This window comes from Trifolium pratense, linkage group LG3, assembly GCF_020283565.1.
Source record: "Trifolium pratense cultivar HEN17-A07 linkage group LG3, ARS_RC_1.1, whole genome shotgun sequence".
In the NCBI taxonomy this organism is placed as follows: domain Eukaryota; kingdom Viridiplantae; phylum Streptophyta; class Magnoliopsida; order Fabales; family Fabaceae; genus Trifolium; species Trifolium pratense.
Window position 1 is genome coordinate 32,386,465 of NC_060061.1, and position 19,742 is coordinate 32,406,206.

Below are 19,742 nucleotides of genomic sequence, written 5' to 3' on the forward strand. Positions count from 1 at the left end.
ACACAAGTAAAATATATAATAATACTAAGTTCCCGTGAGCATCCAAAAAAAAGTAATTCTATGAGACCTTGCTAATTCATGTGCAGTGCTAGCAAGAAGTGACTGTTGTATCCTGGAGGGTATTAGCTATGAGACCAACTGCACCGGGTAACTTACCTGTGGTGGCGAAATACTCTTAAGCCCAGTGCATTTGCACGCCTCAGTCAAATTCGATAAGTTCTTCTCATTCTATATTTTATTTTATTATGAGTCCATTTATCTGTAAAATTAATTTCTGTTATATTATTATTTGAAATAATTCTATGTCTAATATTTTTCCAACAATCTTAAGAGTATTTCGTTTTTGTTATAAAACTAATCCAAACATAACTATGAATATAGAAGAATAGAGATGAAGGAGAGAAGATAGAAAGATTAGAGTTTGTATATTCTCTTCAAGGTGTGCCTCACATTGTAACAAAGGGGTCCTATTTATAGGACACATTTAGGGGACAAGAAAACCTACACAATAAAGGACATTCATTACATATTATTATTCATAACACTCCCCCTTGAATGTCCATCAAGGATATGCCTCGTTAAAACCTTACTAGAGAAAAAACCATTAGGAAAAAAAAATCCCAGTGAAGGAAAAAGAGTACATATCATCCTTTATATGTGAACTGCCTCGTTAAAAACCTTACCAGGAAAACCCAGTGGGACAAAACCACGGTGAAGGGAAAAAGAGTGCATAACATATGTATTTATGTCTCCCCCTCATAAAGACAATTATATATGAGACGAAGAAAATCAAATAATCTTATGTAGTTGTCATAGTTGGTCAAAAGTTTTACTTGAAACTGACTTTGTAGAAAGACACGTCTTATCTTCTTTATCATTTAATCTTCTCCAAATATGTAGTTTGTGCGACATTATCTTCATGTTGAATCGTTGCAAGAACCCTTTAGAAGAAAACTCACAAATTCTTGTATCTGATGAATCACACACTTCAACCAAATCACATTCTTGATTTATCTTCTATGGTGCTCAACTTTCCTCGTCATTTTGTTTCATGATATTGTTATTGTTGTTTGTTTCATAGATCTCCATGAGTAATTGTACTTCATCATGTGAACATATAGTTTGTTTGTGATCTATACCTTTACGAGGATTAAACAAATTACCTGCATATCTAAAATAACAAAATATATACTTGATGATATATTGACAACAAATAATAGGTCCATAATGTATTTGTCCCCAATTGAACTAAAATGTGGTACTTCATGACCAATTAGTTCTTCATCATTTACTCGAACTCTAAAATATTCTTCAAATACTTATTTTGTAAGAAATGACAATATTTCAAACTCTTAAGGAGTCTCTTGATGATATTTTTATCATCAACATAGATATAAAAAAAATTCATTGCTAAATATTTTCTTAAAATGAACAAATTGTCATTTTCATATTTCTCACTTGGAAATATTCAACAAGAATATTATTCAACATGCATATATATTGCTCGAGTATATAAGGAGACTTATCCATATTTATTAAGTCACATTTCCAATAGTTTGATATATGTGTCTCACGAAAATTAAATCCTTTTGGGGATTTTCACATAATCATTATCTAATGAGCCATTCAAACACGCTGTAACACATCTTTCAAATAAAACGAGCATTTCATGTGCTACAAAACTTAATCAATTATAAAGAAGTATTGAATTCACTTCAGGTGAATATGCCTCTTGAAAATTAATGGTAGACGTTTATCATCATTTTCTTTTCGCGCGAAAACTAATTTGTACTAGTTATTTTCATCTTCAGGTGTATGGAGTGCTGGTCCAATAACCTTTTGCTTTGCAAAACTAGTTTAATATTGTATCAATCGCATCTACCTATTTAGTCAATAATTTCATTGTCTATAATCTTTAATAGACTTTGATCTATGATCCTCATTGTCATTTATCACATATATAACGCTTTACTATCTGCAAAAAATATTGTCAACGTTGACTTCATCTCGGTTCCATCATATTTTATTCATGACATAATTTATTGAGATCTCTTTATTTTCATATTTTTCAGGTACCTGATAAGTTCTTCCGGAACTCGGAAAATCAATTATTCATATCCTCACTTGGTCATCTTTCTTTTTAGCTCCTTTTCTTATTTGAGGATTTTCATCTTTGGAACCGATTCGCTTACCACGCTTCAGGGTGGTTAAATTTCATTTGCTTGCCCATCAAGGACATCCATTTTGATTGGAGCATTAGCAGCTGTTTATTAATTTCATAGATTATGCAAATGAATTATCTTTAGAACTTCTGGTTCATACTAATTTGTAAGAGGATCGAGACGAGATAAAAATAATAATAATTTATTTCAAGTGATTCAATGGAACTTCTGGTTCACAATTTCAGCTGCTTATTTTCTCCCCCTAATATTGGGAAAACTAATTCATCACTTGAAAATTAGCCTTCCGGGCTATAAACAAGTCCCTTATTGGCTCGATATAATTTATAAGGGATGAAGAGTTATATCAAATATATTTCTCCAATATTCTTTTACGACCCATTTAAATGCATTATATTGGAGCAATTGAGACGTACCCAACACATCCAAAAATGTTTATATATGGGAAATTAGGTTTATAAACCAAAATTCAAATAAATTAGGGGAGAGCTTATGTATATAATAATTTGTTGGCATGATGTTATTTAATATCTCAACATACATGTTTGAGTGTTCCCAACTATAACTTAGAAGTTACGATCTCATAAGTATTAGTCGTGTAATTAACTTCAGACGTCTAAAGAATCGATCTTCAAGTCCATTATTTTTGTTTGTATGAACATATTCTACAAAATGTTCGGTATAAATTTCAATTAACATATGATACTTATCAAATACTTTCTAGAATAACATATATAAAATGAGCTCTTAAAAATAATCTCACAAACTTCTGGTTGTGAGTTTATAACAAACATAGATGCGACCATTTAGTTGATGCATCAATTAAAATTTTAGAAATCTAATTGGTCCACTTGATCGGTGTATTGATTTACAAATATCACCTTATATATATTCTAAAAAAATAAGAGACACTCATTTACTTAATTTATCAATTTTCTTTGGGAGCTAGTAATACACAAAAAATATTAGATTGAATGAACTTCTGACCATTCAATACATATCCATAGAAACTTTTTGCATCATAATAGATCAGAGATGACCCAACTGATCTTGCCAATTACAAACTTATTATGATTTGTAAACTTCTGGTTTACAAGAACATGTGCTTCAATTGCACAAATATATATATATATATATATATATATATATATATATATATATATATATATAAGTATACCCCAAACTAGAGGCAAATGTTGATAATATGTCTCGTAATGTATAGAGATACAAGATCTCATCCATTTCTTGTTTCAATAGGATATTCATTTATGCGAATATCCTTCAAACATAAAAAAAAATTCTTTAAGACTTAAAAATATACAATACATTGGCAAAGCGTAACTTTATTTCTCGATATAACAATGCATTGGTTCTTCTGGAACCTTCAATAATTTTTGCACTACTAAATATAAAAGTTAATTCCTTCCAAAAAAAATATAAAATTTAATTTTTCATAAATAGTAATATCGATGAATATTTTCACGCTAACAATTATGTTTATGTGGATTTCAGCAGAATTATAAAACAGTAAAGTTTTTTTTATTTTTTTTTATCTAATAATTTAAAATCAATAAATTGATTTAAATAAGTAACTGAATAATTAAAAATCAGTTTATATTTACAAACTGTAACCGAATTATAATTATAAGTAATTAAGAAAATAACTGTATTCAAAGCTTAAGAAAACATAATCACCATAAAATAAATTCAAAGTTTAATGTATAAAATGCTAAATGTAACTTTTTTCTTAGGCATATATTTCATAGGGAATAATAATCGTCTACCTCATAGTAAAATATAAAATAGATAGATAGAGATCTTACTAAGTTGTGCATCGAGAAATAAAGTCGAATTATCATGTAAAAACTTTCACATTTCAATTGATAATTATTGAAATTGTACCAATCTAAAATATGATTAACCAAATATTTTTGAAATTATTTTCATAATTTTGCTACTTCAGGAGCATATTCAAGAGACATACATAATTGTTCTTTTAATTTTGGTCCAATTTATACTAAGATCAAATAGATCATATGGACTTTAATCATGTTGTAAAAAAAATTAGTTCTTCAGGAACTCAACAACAAGTCTCTATTCAGAATGACTAGAGAAAATCACAATTTTACAATCTTTAATGAATGGTTAAATTATTTGTTCTTCAAAAATTATACCAATAATATACATAATATTGGTTAAGAAAATCCATATTCTTTGAGCAATCCATCAAAGATGCGCTAATATTAAAGCTTTAGCTTTTCAAGAACTATATCACAAGTGATCTTCATATAATATTGATCACAATAATCTTCATAATTTCTTCAAGAAAATTTTATTCTTTGAGCAATCATTTAAAGAGACTTCAATATTAAGATTTTCCCTTTTTCTTCTTAGTTCTTCGGGAACTATCACATATATTTTCATTAGTTTTGCTCATTTGACCACTTTTTCGGCCTTTTTTTTTTATTCTTGTCATTTTTTTTCACTTCTAGTGAGAAGCCGAACTTTTAAAATTATCACAACCATGACTATTACCACGACCATGACCACAATTTTGTCCATGGTAATTATGTGTTGCTACATTCTCTTATGGGAATGGAGTAACATCAGTGGGTCGGAGTTCATTCATTTCTGGAAATGATTTTTCATTCATTTTTTATTGATAATATCATCAAATAATAAAATCAAGCAAATTAGATAAGCATAGTTAACATTGTTAAATAGAATTTCTTATAATATCGTTTATACATTAGATGGTGACAAAACTAATAAGGAAATTGTTTAAAGGAATTGCTACAATGAATATATCTATCATTTTTGAAAAATTGTATAAATATATATTTTTTATTAACCTAGCGGTTTAGTTGCTATAAATTCACTCTTATGATGAATAATTGAGGTGTCCGAAATTCAAACGTCAACCCCCTCCATATACTATAATGCAATGTCTCTACCACCAAGAGCCCGTTTGGATCCAACTTATTTGAGCTTATAGAAATAATTTATGCAAAATAAATAAATTTTTGTGTTAATTCATAAGTTTTTACCTACAAAAATTGTATCTTTATAAATTATTTTATCATAAACTATCTTGAAAATTTTATAATAATATATAAAAGCTTATTTATTTGTATAAATTTTGAAGAAGCTAAACTAGCCCACCCAAATTGGCGTCAGAGAGAATCAAACCTCAGACCTCAAGAGGAGCACACTCTCAAGTCCCAAGCTAATACCAATGCACCAACCCAAATGAGTTTTTATTTGTATAAATTGTTTTGCATGAACGTAAAAATAAGTTAATCCAAACGAGTCCCAACTTAACTAAGCTTACGGGACATTGTATAAATATATCTTATATCTAGATTGTTATGATTATGTAAAAACAAATATTTGTCATTATGCAAATAGATGTATTCAAGTATCAAGTATTCTACCGATTACAAATGACCCACCACCGTGATGGGCGGCTGAAGTAGTTCACATCATCCACATAACGTACGCCTACAATAAAAAGAGAAAAGGAACTGTACCAAAAAAAGAGAGAAAAGGAAGGAGATGAATGGATAGAGAAATTTCATTGCAATTCATATATATCCTCGTTATTACAAGTTTCGCAATTCATCAACTGATTAAGAAATTTCGTAGCATACGCTAGTTTGTTATTTTATCACCTAATTAATTCTGACTAATTTCAACATATTTTTCTTGCAAATATTATGCTACATTTAGTTCATTCATGTGTTTATTTTTAATATTCAACACTCCGAAATGCGGATTTAAATTTTCTGTAGTAAAAAAATTATGCAGTCATATAATTAGAGTGTCGTAAATTTTACTATTAAGATTGAACGGTAGGTGTAAATTTATAGCTTAAACTAAATAAAAAATTATATTACATATTAGACAGTTGTGATAATCTTAGAATCACTCTTTGACTACAAGGAATTTATTTTGACAACACTCTATACATAAATAACACCGGTTGTACAAATATGCAGTAAAGTTTCCCTCTACCGTTTTATTGGATAAAACACATGATACTAGATGAGAGATGACTATGTTTCTATGTATTGGAAAAATATTAGACATAGAATTATTTCAATACAATAAATCAAAGAAATATTACAACAAATAAATATGATACATAATAAAATAAAATATATAATGAGAAGAATTTATCGAATTTGACTGAGGCGTGCAAATGCACTGGGCTTAAGAGTATTTCGCCACCACAGGTAAGTTATCCGGTGCAGTTGGTCTCATAGCTAATACCCTTCAGGATACAACAGTCACTTCTTGCTAGCACTGCACGTGAATTAGCAAGGTCTCATAAAACTACTTTTTTTTGGATGCTCACGGGAACTTAGTATTATTATATATTTTACTTGTGTCACTTAGTTTCCTCTGTTCTCACTCTCTCTCGTTCACCCTTATATATATATGGATCAGTCTTCCTTGTATATGAAATATATCATTGCTTAATCTTTCTCAAAAGACAAAACCATAATTAATATTTATTAAGATTGATTGAGTATTACTGCTACAATAAAAAAGAAACCGCTAATTGACTAAGCAACCAATAACGTCACCAATCAATATAATAATAATAATAATAATAATAATAATAAAATAACTTTAAAATAAATTAATAAAAAATCCAACAATCCCCCACAATTTATTTTAAAGTTTTAAGTTTTTTAAGTGTTCCCAAGAGCGTGAAAAATCAACGCATAAGCACTAGTGTCTTTTGGATTATGAACTAGCACATAGAGCAAATAAAGTTTGATCCACTAGAATGTCGGTGAGATTATAACCTCTATGAACCTCATTCCTTATGTGAAACAGTGACTTCATCACTCACATTGATCTCTCGTCCAAAGTTGTTCAACGCGGTGTGGTGCATTTTGGCCCTGCACCTATTCCTGGATTTCATGAGTGACTCTAGAAAGTCTGCCCAAGCTTTCATAGAAGCGGCCTCACCTCAACACTCATATAGGCGAATCTATCAAGTGTACACCACAGTCAAGCACACCACTCATTCATGAGCTATAGATTCATTAAGAGAAAAGCTCAACCTTCATCGCTGTAGTATACACTATCCTACACCATACTACACCATAGGGATGAACTCAAATAGAATTTGGATAGTGTCTTCTCAAATTGACAAGTGACTTGTTCTTACCCATATGAACATAGCCTTGCAAATTTTCACAATTTATGTTGGGTTACCATCACTTTCAATTTTTGTAGTGGACATAAATCCATCCCCCTCGATGTATATATCATCCACTAGTTTCTTGCTCAGCGGGATTATCACAGGATCCTTTATTTAGTAATTCAACAGCTGTTTCACAAAATCACAAAGAATTCATTGACTAAGACATCTCTTAGTCAATATCTCATTTATTTCCGAATATATATCCATGATATATTATCATAGGTTTACTTAGATAAATTCTAAGCAACAAACATTCTCACAAAGGAGAAATTAAATTTATTATATAGGTCTACATGAAAATTTTCAAGTGACAACACCCCGACATTTGATATAATTAATTCTCCAAGAAAATTATTTATACAAGTCTACTCGAAATAATTTCAAGCGACAAACCCCCACATTGGAGAAATTTATCCACTTAAATATTTATATTCTTATCAAAAGTTTTATTATTAATCATCATTGTATTATTTTAATACAATGGATACTCCACAATATATATATATATATGGGGGCTGCTAATTTAGACCCAGTTGGGTCTAAATTAGCAAAGTGCACCTTTTCAGTTGGACCAAAATACCCATTCTTTAATTAATTAACCAAATTACCATCAATGGACGCGGATCCAGTGTCGCGCGCGTACCGCAGGACCATGGTTACAGGCCGTTGATTTCCATCAGACAGCCAAGATCTGATCTCATCAAGACTGTCTGATCAATCAGACAGCCCAGATCATCCGAATCCATCAGATTCCAGCGCGTGCACCACACTGGATTACACCCTGGAGAGAAGAATCTACTTTTTAAAAGCAGGACACGTGTCGCTGTCTGATTGGCTGAGCGTGATTTTTTTCCATTTAATACTTTGAACTCAATTATTTCGTTGTAAATTAATTTTTTATTTTTTTTTATACCAAAATTCATAATTTTTTTTTCTCTACAAATAGAGACTTGGTTCGTTTGATTTGGACACAGAAAAAAAAAACCCAATTTTTCACTACCTTAATCTCATTTTTCACTACCTTACATCAACTCACTGAAACCATTCTACCAGGAAAATGGTTTCAGAGTACAAATCTCTGAAACCATTCTACCAGCTAAATGGTTTCAGAAGCAAACACAATTAATAAATTACTCACTGAAACCATTCTACCAGTAAAATAGTTTCAGAGTACAACTATGTGCAACCATTCTACAAGCTAAATGGTTTCAAAAGCAAATAACTAATAATCAACTTACTGAAACCATTCTACCAGCAAAATGGTTTCAGACTACAACTCTCTGAAACCATTGTACCAGATAAATGGTTTCAGAAGCAAACACAATTAATAAATTACTCATTGAAACCATTCTACCAGTAAAATGGTTTCAGAATACAACTATGTGCAACCATTCTACCAGTAAAATGGTTTCAGAAGCAAACATTAGTTTTTAATTACCGTTTTATCTCATTTAATTAACTAAAAATAGTTTCAGGTCTCCAAAAATTTCATAAAATATACCAAAAGTTCCAGAATATTATCTACTATTTTCCTGGTATAATGGTTTCAGTGAGTTGGTTGAGTGGTGCGTGTTAAATTACAACACATAAGTAACGTATTTAGTAGACAAAAAATGAGATTAAGGTAGTGAAAAATTGCATTTTTTTTCGGTGTCCAAATCAAACGAACCAAGTCTCTATTTGTAGAAAAAAAAAATTATGAATTTTGGTATAAAAAATAAAAAATAAAAAATTAATTTACAACGAAATAATTGAGTTCAAAGTATTAAATGAACAAAAATCACGTCCAGCCAACCATTGTGTGACACGTGTCCTACTTTTAAAAAGCAAATTTTTCTCTCTCCAGGGTGTAATCCAGTGTGGCGCACGCGCTGGAATCTGATGGATCAGGATGATCTGGGCTGTCGGATTGATCAGACAGTCTTGATGAGATCAGATCTTGGCTGTCTGATGGAAATCAACGGTCTGTAACCATGGTCCTTCGGTACGCGCGCGACCCTGGATCCGCGTCTATTAATGGGTATTTTGGTTAATTAATTAAAAAGAATGGGTATTTTGGTCCAATTGAAAAAGTGCACCTTGCTAATTTAGACCTAACTAGGGTCTAAGTTAGAAAACCCCTATATATATATATATATACTTTTCTATATTTCATAATATCTCTCAAATATTAAAATCTTGGGCTCATATATGTCAAATGGTTTCTCAATACATAATAGATGCAAGTGTCTATTCTCGAGAAACTCGATGTTTCCAAATTCCAATATTATTATGCTCCAGTGGCAACTAAAACTTACTGCATCACTTAAATTATAATTAGTGCACACTATAAATATTAGGCAAAATAAACGCAATAATATTTCAACCATAAAGTAAAAAATTATCACGCTTTTGATATTCAAACACATTAGCTTAAATTCACCAATTAAAAACCATTTTACACAAATTGAAGTGCACATATCAATAAATTTTATACCCACAAAATTTTACTTTTCCAGTTATAAAAGTCATATCAATTTTCACATAATTAATAATTATCTCCATTAATCAAGTAATTGAGACTAAATAATATCACAAATTCCTACACATACATTTCTGTTGAGATTCTAAGTCATGGAAATCAAAACTCTTCCATTATCATGATCGAATAACAAATAAATTTGTGAACACTATATACTAATATGATATAATGGTGTAACTAATTACCCTTTCAAACGCATAGCAAAGACACGGCATTCCTTATATGGCAGCAATCATAAAAAATACAAGTTCATATATCAACCCAAATATATCATTGAAAACAAGTATAAGTAAGATCAGTATATATTAAAAAATGCTAATACCTTTCAACTACACTACTATATTTTCCGAAAAATTCAACACAATCATATAATTTCCACAAAAATTAAGTATTCATATCCCCCAATTCATAGGGGCACAAATTGACACTAAGGACATATAAATCATTTTTAAACAAAGAGAACTAAACAAGATAGAATAGATAGAACCTGGATGAAATATACAAGGTACAACTTTCATAAATTTATTCATCATTTTCTCGTATAATTAAGTTCACCAAGCTGCTATACTGCTCACAGTTTTTCAATTTTAACTAGTGGTCAAGATCATCACAACATGTCACTCCAATCAAGTATACTTTATAATAATAATTCTATATTGTTTTTCTCTTCCCCTTAAATGCTTGTTCTCTTCCCTCCAAACTGAGGTTTCCACTTGGAGTTTGTTTGGTATGATGGAAAGAAAGAGGAGGGAAAGAAAATTACGAAAATCGATGAATTCCGATGAATTATCATTCATCGGTTTTCGTAATTTTCTTTTCTTCCACTTTTTCCATCATACCAAACAGACCACTGTAAAGTATTATATATTGAGATACCATGTCGAAAATCATGTGTATAAATAACTCAACTAAACAACAAGGAGTAGTCTAATGATAATCTGAATCATTCAATTGTATTTAATAATTTTGATCATATCCAATTTATTTAAATGGATGATTGAGATTTCACAAGAATCTAATACTCCCTCTAATTTTTGATATAAGAGAGAATTTACTTTATATATTTATAGAATATTGAATGTATTTGATCTATTTATTAGTCCAAATACATTAATCATTCTATGAATCTAAAAAATTAATTTTTTTTTTTATTAAGAACAAGAAGTATCACTTAAACTCTTAGAGATATGCTCCCCAACTAAATGCATAAGTTGGTTAGTGGGCAAGTAAAATTACCCTTTGTTTGGTAGTAACCACGTTTATGCATTGATTATAGGTATAATCTAAATAAAAAAGTGTTAATCATTGATAAGAAATGACAACGAAATTCATTCAGCGGCACTCATGGATTAGTATCAGTACTACAGTACTACTTACTTAATCTAGATTTAGACCGATACATTAGTACTAACTAATTCATCAGATATAATATAAAAAAGCAATTATGGATTAGTATCAGTATACTACAATACTTAATCTAGATTTAAACTGATATAGTACTTACTAACTAATTGAGATGTACTAAATACTAATAGTAAAAAGCAGTTAATTGTCACCTATAGACAAGTTGCATAACATAAAAAATCCAAATAAATAATCGTCAGCATTACATCAACAACCTCACGTCATGTTTTCCCTTTTGCAAGCCAAGCCAAACATATATTTATCATTATCTGTGGAAAAATTTAATCTTGTTTTCACATTTCAACATCAAACCCCCCCTTCCCAATATTTTCCTTTCATTTACTTCCCACTTTCCTAGCAAAACCATACCCTTTTCTTCCACACCACTATAATAGTATTAACCAAATCTTAACCCAATCCAAAATCAACAAACAAACCAAACAGATCCTAAGCCACTTTATCAAAATTACCAAAAATGAGTATTGTTTTACATGAAAGTGCTTCTTCTAAGATGAAGGAGATACTCATAAAAGAACTTATTCAGGGTAAAGAATATGCTACTCAGTTAAAGTTTATGTTTGAGAATCATGTTGACTCTAATGGATCTGCTTCTGTTAAGGAATTAGTTTGCAATGTGTTGAGAACTTTCTCTCAGACTATTTCTGTGATGACTTCTTCTGAAGCTTGTAATTTTGATGAAGTTGCTCAAAATCATAATTCAGGAGAAGATGGTTCATTGGTTGCAGCTTCTTGTAATGATGATGTTAAGTCTGAAGATTCAAGTGAGAGTAAGAAAAGATTGTTGCCTACTACAAAGGATCGAAGAGGTTCCTACAAAAGAAGGTACTATTTTTGTTTTTTTTTTTCTGATCTAAATATTCTTTTTGCAGTGATGTTTTAATTTTATCTTGTTATAGCTTATTACTTCTTTAGTTAAAGACTAAAAACACTTTTTTTTCCAGTTATTTTGGTTGATTTTACTGAATTGGGATGTGTACGGACAGAAAGAGAAAAAAAAAAAAACATGTTTTTTACTATACTTGGATGGAATAAAAACATTAATTTTCATCTGTAGATTTTTTGGTCTTATGTTTTCATATAGCAGTACTTCATCCGATCACTATTATTATAAGTAAAAAATCATTTATAGGTTCGTTGAAAAAACTGATGTATGTAGTTTATATATCCAGATACATCCGTTTACAAATGAATCTAAAAAGTAGTTTTTATTTATAATAGTGAGCGAGTATTTATTTTTGCGGTATTCACATATATCCTATAATAGGAGGGAAATTAATCTTTATCCTAAATTGTTGAGCAGGAAGACTGATGAGACAAGGACCATAGTCTCTAAAACCATTGGTGACAATCATTCCTGGAGAAAGTACGGACAGAAGGAAATCCTTAATTCTCAATTCCCTAGGTAATAATCATTAGTTTCCTCTGGTTTTTTCCATCCATTGTTTTTAGGAATTGGATCTGGTGCAGTCACTTTTCCATACAGTCGTTTTATAGCCGTCCGATCGTAATCGAACGGCTTAAATAAATGCAGTCAATAAATAAGTTTTTAAATCATAACCGTCTAATCTTGATCAGACGGCTGCAGATGGCCTGAATGCGTGACTGCACCAAAAATGTGACAGCACGGAATCCGGGTCCTTGTTTTTAGGACACTTGTTAAGAAACTAGAAGAAGACAAATTTATGTTGAAAACTCTTTTTAAACTGTTGTATGTTATGATTAGAATTTAGAATATGATTTTTAAAATATTTTTAACCAATAAAGATATTTAATAAAATTATTACTAAATTTTTTATAGTTAATTATTTCTGAAATGAAGTTCATATACTATTTCAACTAGTATAAAGAAAGTGAAAATATATTTTGTTTAATTAAAAAAAAATCTTGTAAATTAGTTTAGGGCTTAGGAGGTATGAGTATGAACATTGAAATCCCTGCTCATACAAGTCCAATCAGTTGTGATTGTGAATACTTTTATAATGAAAAAGTCAGAGGAATGGGTCTTATAGCTATATGATCAAATGATGAATGGTTAAAATTAGAACAAAAAGTCATATGACGACTGATTATTGAAGTACTATCTCCGGTGCTTTTTACAAGAGACAACTGGATCAATAAAAATTAATGTATTTGGTTCCTATTAAGGACTAAATACATCAATTTTTGTTAATCAAGTTGTCTCTTATAAAAAAGACAGCATTCTGTCGACGAATTTCTTCTTGTGCATTTGACACTCAAATATACCAAGTATAGATATATTAACTTGCATTAGCACATAGTGTTTAACTTGTATTGTTTGTATAAAAAACTTGTCTTCTAATTCTAATAAACCTTTTTAATCATAATTTACAGGAGTTACTTCAGATGTACTAGAAAGCATGAACAAGGTTGCAAAGCAACCAAACAAGTACAATTGATAGAAGAGAATCCAGAAATGTACCAAATTACGTACATCGGCTATCACACATGCAAAGCCTCTCTACAGACTCCACAAATGGTTGCATTTTCTGCAGGTACTAATTGGGACTCATTTACTGTGAATCCTCACTCAAAGGAAGTTCTAGTAAACTATGATCAACAGGTTCCCCCTATTAGTAGCTCGGAAAGGCCGGTTGTAAAACAAGAATATCTGAACAACGACGACAATACTACTCCTCAGAGGAGTGATCTTACAGATAACTTATTGGATGAACATAACTTGTGGTCTGATTTTAAGGATCTTGAACTCCCTAAACCTTCCACTCTAAGCTTTAATAACGTGGCGCCGTCTGATAATAATGCAGATAATGTGTATTCATGTACTGAATCTCAAAATCTTGAAATTGATTTTGGGTCGTTTTCGGATTTCAGCAATGATTTAGTATATTTTGATGAAAGTCAGTTACTTTAGTTAGCATCTTGAATGTACTTATTTAGATTTTGCTTCTGGTTTTGACAGAATCACTTAAATTGATCTGTCAATTTGATGTAGAGTAACCTCTTTCTACAATGTGCTTTAGAAAGATTGTACTTAGAATAAATCACTTACCATTTGTAAGTTTAAATCTGCCATGTTTGTATGTATGTATGTATGTATGTATGTATGTATGTATGTATGTATGTATGTATGTATGTATGTATGTAGATATATGCACAACTTGCTTTTCTTTTTATATATCCTTGCAAATGCAATGTGTATGATGAGATAATGGCCTCCACAAAACAGTAATGAAATTAAAGGTTGTAGGACATGTATCCAATAATCCAAATTTTGAGTGTGGGGAATGAACAGGACTGTCGTAAAGCATAATAATGAGAGTGATATGCTACAAACCAGCACTTGACAATTGGTCCACACAAATTGTGACATTTATAGCTAAATGACAGAGTGATCATTTGAGCAAGTGGGATAGAAATATTGCCCTATTGAAGGGTAGCGTCCAAGGACATGCCTCTCAAGAGGGTAATTAATTAAGGGAAATGGTCCTTAATTTAATCATCAAAATTTCATGTCAAATACAAATAAAAACTAACTTACATTTCTAAAATATTTATTTAATATAATTTCATCCACTACCCGTAAAATAGAGACAAACATAAATATGGTTAAAGTAAAAGATGATACATGTTAGTATTTTTGTCGGGAACTATGGGGAAAAAACTCAATTCCTGCATTATAAATAGCGATAAATTAAAATTAGTTTATAAAAAGGGGCACTCTTCACTTTATAAGCCAGTTTAAAAGATGTCGTGTATCTAATATAAAAACCTAATAGAACCATAAGCCAAAACACTAAACAATACTAATCACTTAATTTATAAACTAATGTTTTTTTATAAGAGTGGTTATCATTTACTTATTTATTGAAGTAGAAGTAGATACTTGAATAATTATAAAAAGGTAACATTTGTTTTGTTCTATCAAGTTGTTAATCTAGTTGTGGCAGAACAACTCAATGACTTACAGTTGGAGGTAGGGGTCATCCCTTACAATTACAAGTTGTAGGACATATCATAATCAAGGTAATGCATATGGCATACAAGAAATGAAAAATGTACAAAACATGGTAGGCATATGTTTGATGGTTTTGCTTTGCATTATTAATTGATCAATCTAATAAAATCTATGTGCAAATTAGTGTCATGTGGTTTTGTTTTTGTCTATTGACATTATTGACCAACAACTATTACGTTCTCCTATCATTCAAGGGGTGATGTATAATTGTATATGGGGCCGATTTGAGTGTTTCAATACGCATTCTTATGCTGTCCAATTTCTGGTTTAAAACTTGATTTTTTTTTGGGTAAACTAAGGTATTCGTGCGCGCAACTTGAAAATTAATTACTATATTCTATACTTATTAATCGAAAAAGTACTATCTTCTATACTTATTAATTGAAAAAGATCGTCCAAGATGTATGAGAAGAGTACAGCAATACTAAGAGGAAAAGGGATACAATGAAGGTGATGTCTAGATAATACTAACAAAAGAATACGGGACACAAGAATATGAACAAAAGAATATGCCTTTGTATGCTGACCTATGTAATGTTGCCTAGGTACGGGTACGGGTACGGTACTGGTATCCGGTACCGGTACTGGTACGCGGTACGACATTTTTAGAAAATTTAAGGTACGGGTACGTTAGTATAAAATATTAGAAAAATTATTTTTAAGTGAATTATTATCATCATGCTTTGAAGATTTAATTTTTTTTGTCTATCGTCTCAACTATTTTCATAAAAAATGAGAGATAATTGAAATATAATAAAAAATTATAATATTTTAAGAGAATTATCAACGGTCAATATGTTTTTTCCGTATTCATCATCATAAATCAACCAAATAAAAATGAGTACGAAATCGGTACGTACCATACGAGTACCATGGAGTATCCGGTACTGATACGTACCCGGTACGGGTACTTCACCGTTTTAGAAGTACCCATGCTACATAGATGCTGACCAATGATGAAAGGTGAAGTTCTAATAATAACAAAAGAATATGGGACACAAGCAAATGGTTTAAGAGTATACATGGGTTCAAAAAAACCAAAATGATCAAAAGTTGAGTCAAACTTATGCTTAATAAGAAAAGAATAACAACAAATGTAAAACTTACGCCAATCTCAGATTTTTGGAAATTTTCTGCATAGAACATATGATATCAATTGTTGGAGACTAAAAATATAAAATAAAAGTTGGTACTTGGTACAGCTAATTACTATTGAAACACTCCAAAGCGAACACAAACTCATAGTCACTACTTGGTTTGCAATCGCTTTGGTACGTGGTACATAACTCTTGAAAAACTAGGTATGTGAGGTGAAAGTATACATAGTAGGTAGGTTTTTTGGGTTCATGAAAATATACGGTTGATATGTTATTTGAGTTGGAAGGAGGGGGATTTGTCCAATCCTATATAAACTCTCACATCGGGTTGATGACTTTCGATGTGAGACTCCAGGTTGGGTTCTTGAAACCCAACTTGCACATGAAAGTATAGATACGTTATTTGGGTTCATGAAAAATTAGGTACGTGAGATGAAAGTATACATAGTAGGTACATTATTTTCTCTGAGCAAAACTGTAAAGACTAATTCTTCGAGCGTTGTAGGATCTAAATAAGTGGCAAACTCTCCCTAAAATTTTTAATATCGTTGCATGCTCAATTCAAAGATCAAACTCAAGAATTTTGTCGAATATATAATCACTATTCTTTTCTTTTTTCCAAAAGCAATGGACTATATATGCTAGTATTTGTTTATTATAAATATTATATGATGCCACTTATGGCAACATTTTTCGCAGTAGCACTCATGGCAAAATTCTGAAGATGAATTTCCGGGTTCGATTCCCGGCTGCGGATTACTTTTGTTCATTTTTTGTTTTTTATTTAATTTAATTTAAAAACAAGGATCATATCATTTTTTTGGATTGGGCTTATAGTGACCACAACTGCACGATTTTTTTTTTTTCTACCCAAAAATCTTCATTCTACCCCAACATTTTTCTAAAAATACCCAATATACTCTTATTAAAAATTAATATATTTTAATTATTTTTTTTTGTCGTATTATACTGTTCAGGTATAATTTTCATCCTCCCAAAAAACTGTTCCGGTAAGTATTTATCGTTACCGGTAAGTTAACTTTACCGGTACACTTTTTAAAAAGTATTCCGGTATGTTAATATTACCGGTACACTTTTTAAAAAGTTTTCTGGTATATTTATGTTACCGGTACACTTTTTAAAAGTGTACCGGTATGTTAATTCTACCAAACGTAATGCCCCAGCTAAAATTTCACTGGCACTTGCACTTCCCTCATTGACCTGTTGAGGATACAAAAATTACCATTCATCAAACTAGCTATTTGAGCTAAGTTAATTTTAATGCATATATAAAATCAACATATGAAAATTGGATCATGTCATTCAGAAATTGCAGAATTAAAAGGCATAATCAATGTTATTAAGCTGCTATAGTTAGTACTCACAATCACTACAAGTGGATCATGTGTTATAGCATGTCCATTGATCATATTAATAGGTGACATATTCCCATCTCTATCAATCGTATTTACAAGAGTCTCGTCTCCATCTAACCACATCTGAGCAACATCAAGGCCTGCTTTTACCAAACCCCCCTACAACAAAATTACAAGTAAAAAAAAAATTAAAAATTAGGAAACCACGTCTATGTTACACTAATCCAGAGATGAGGCAAAACTATGAAATTTTCCATCAAAACAGTAAGTTACGGGATTGTTCCGTAGATCAAGTATGTATGAGTGTACTCCTTGATTTTTCATTTCCTGAATAGCATTCTGCATGTCTTCTGCAGCACTCTGTCAATAATCAATACGGAATAGGAAAAGTTTAGCTAAAGATATAGAACTTCAATTTTTTTCATAGCCGATTTTTCTGCTGACCTGAGAGAAGGTTGACAATTTCACATAGCCGGTTTTTATCACATGCCCTTCAGATGATTTGTGAGGGATGATAGCACTGTTTGGTAGAATTAACATACCGGTACACTTTTTAAAAAGTGTACCGGTAACATAAATATACCGGAAAATTTTTTAAAAATTGTACCGGTAATACCGGAAAACTTTTTAAAAAATGTACCGGTAATATTAACATACCGGAACACTTTTTAAAAAGTGTACCGGTAAAGTTAACTTACCGGTAACGATAAATACTTATCGGAACAGTTTTTTGGGAGGATGAAAATTCTACCGGAACAGTATATTACGACAAAAAAAAATTTAAAATATATTAATTTTTAATAAGGGTATATTGGGTATTTTTAGAAAAATGTTGGGGTAGAATGAAGATTGTTGGGGTAGAAAAAAAAAATTCCCGACTGCACCCTTGTTGAAATTCGGAGGTGAAGAGATGATGGGCTGATTTGGAACAAATGAATAATCAAACTTAAAACTAATTTAATAATGTAAATAATTGCAGTTTTTTTTAAGGGATGAGTAATTTAAGCAGTAAATTACCCTTCACTTTAATATGAGATATTGAACTCAAATGATTAATGAATTTTTTAAGGATGAATGTTCGAATCTGAGTTCAATTCTTGGTGGAAACAATTTTTGGTTAGGTTTTATTTACCTAGCGGTCGAACTCTGGATTACTATGGTCATTTTCTAAGAATTAAAATGTTAATACTAAAACAAATTGTTTAGATTATACTCATATTTTCTCTTACATTAAAATATACATTTTTTCACAAAAAAAAAATACACTTTTGTCTATTTACGCGGTGTGATGCAAAAAATGGGCTTCTCTCCTCAATTGATTATTCAGTCCTTGTTAATGGCAATGTTGTTGGTCCCATCACCCTCGACAAAGGACTTCGACAAGGAAATCCTCTCTCTCCCTATCTTTTTATTATTTGTGCATAAGGTTTGTCAGCACTTATCAGAAATGCTGCCTGAGGGTAAATGTGATGTTCATGGTGTTAAAATTTGTAAAAATGCTCCTATTATTATTTCCCTCTTCTTTTTGCAGACGACTGTTTTCTATTTTTTAGAGCCACTAATCATGAACCGTCAATGTTGAAGCATATTCTAGCCACTTATGAGGTGGCATCAAGACAAGCTCTAAACTTTCAGAAATCTGAAATCTTTTGCAATCGGAATGTCCCACAAGTTGAACAAAATGCTATTGCTAATACCCTTGAAGTTCAAGTTGTTCCTGGAACCGGAAAGTACCTCGGGTTACCTTCAATGATCGGTATGAGTAAAAAGGTCATTTTCAACTTTATTAGAGATAGAGTTTGTAAGAAGATAAATTCGTGGAGTAGCAAAAGTTTTTCCAAGGCAAGTCGTGAAGTCCTTATCAAGTTTGTCCTTCAGTCTATCCCAAATTATTTTATGAGCATCTTCACTATCCCTTCTTCTCTTTGTGA

At 30.8% G+C, this 19,742-nt stretch overlaps 2 protein-coding genes across 4 annotated transcripts; one reads left to right on the forward strand and one right to left on the reverse strand.

Moving 5' to 3' along the window:
• Positions 1-11,615: 11,615 nt before the first annotated feature.
• LOC123913408 (probable WRKY transcription factor 70) lies at positions 11,616-14,592 on the forward strand. 3 transcript variants are annotated; one of them, XR_006811632.1, is made up of 4 exons: positions 11,618-12,166; positions 12,645-12,746; positions 13,697-14,432; positions 14,469-14,592. XR_006811632.1 is itself a non-coding variant. In XM_045964138.1 (3 exons), the coding sequence occupies exons 1-3, from the start codon at positions 11,799-11,801 to the stop codon at positions 14,232-14,234; spliced, it is 1,008 nt and encodes a 335-aa protein (XP_045820094.1). In that variant the 5' UTR covers positions 11,616-11,798; the 3' UTR covers positions 14,235-14,592. The 3 variants fall into 3 exon arrangements, 1 of the variants encoding a protein (XP_045820094.1); XR_006811631.1 differs by having other exon boundaries at positions 13,697-14,436; positions 14,469-14,496; XM_045964138.1 differs by having other exon boundaries at positions 11,616-12,166; positions 13,697-14,592.
• Positions 14,593-16,441: 1,849 nt separating this feature from the next.
• On the reverse strand, positions 16,442-18,389 carry LOC123914974 (carboxyl-terminal-processing peptidase 3, chloroplastic-like). Its single transcript, XM_045966133.1, has 5 exons — positions 18,256-18,389; positions 18,085-18,171; positions 17,821-17,970; positions 17,603-17,656; positions 16,442-16,471 (listed from the first exon to the last, which is right to left on the reverse strand). The coding sequence occupies exons 1-5, from the start codon at positions 18,349-18,351 to the stop codon at positions 16,442-16,444; spliced, it is 417 nt and encodes a 138-aa protein (XP_045822089.1). The 5' UTR covers positions 18,352-18,389.
• Between the last annotated feature and the right edge of the window lie 1,353 nt (positions 18,390-19,742).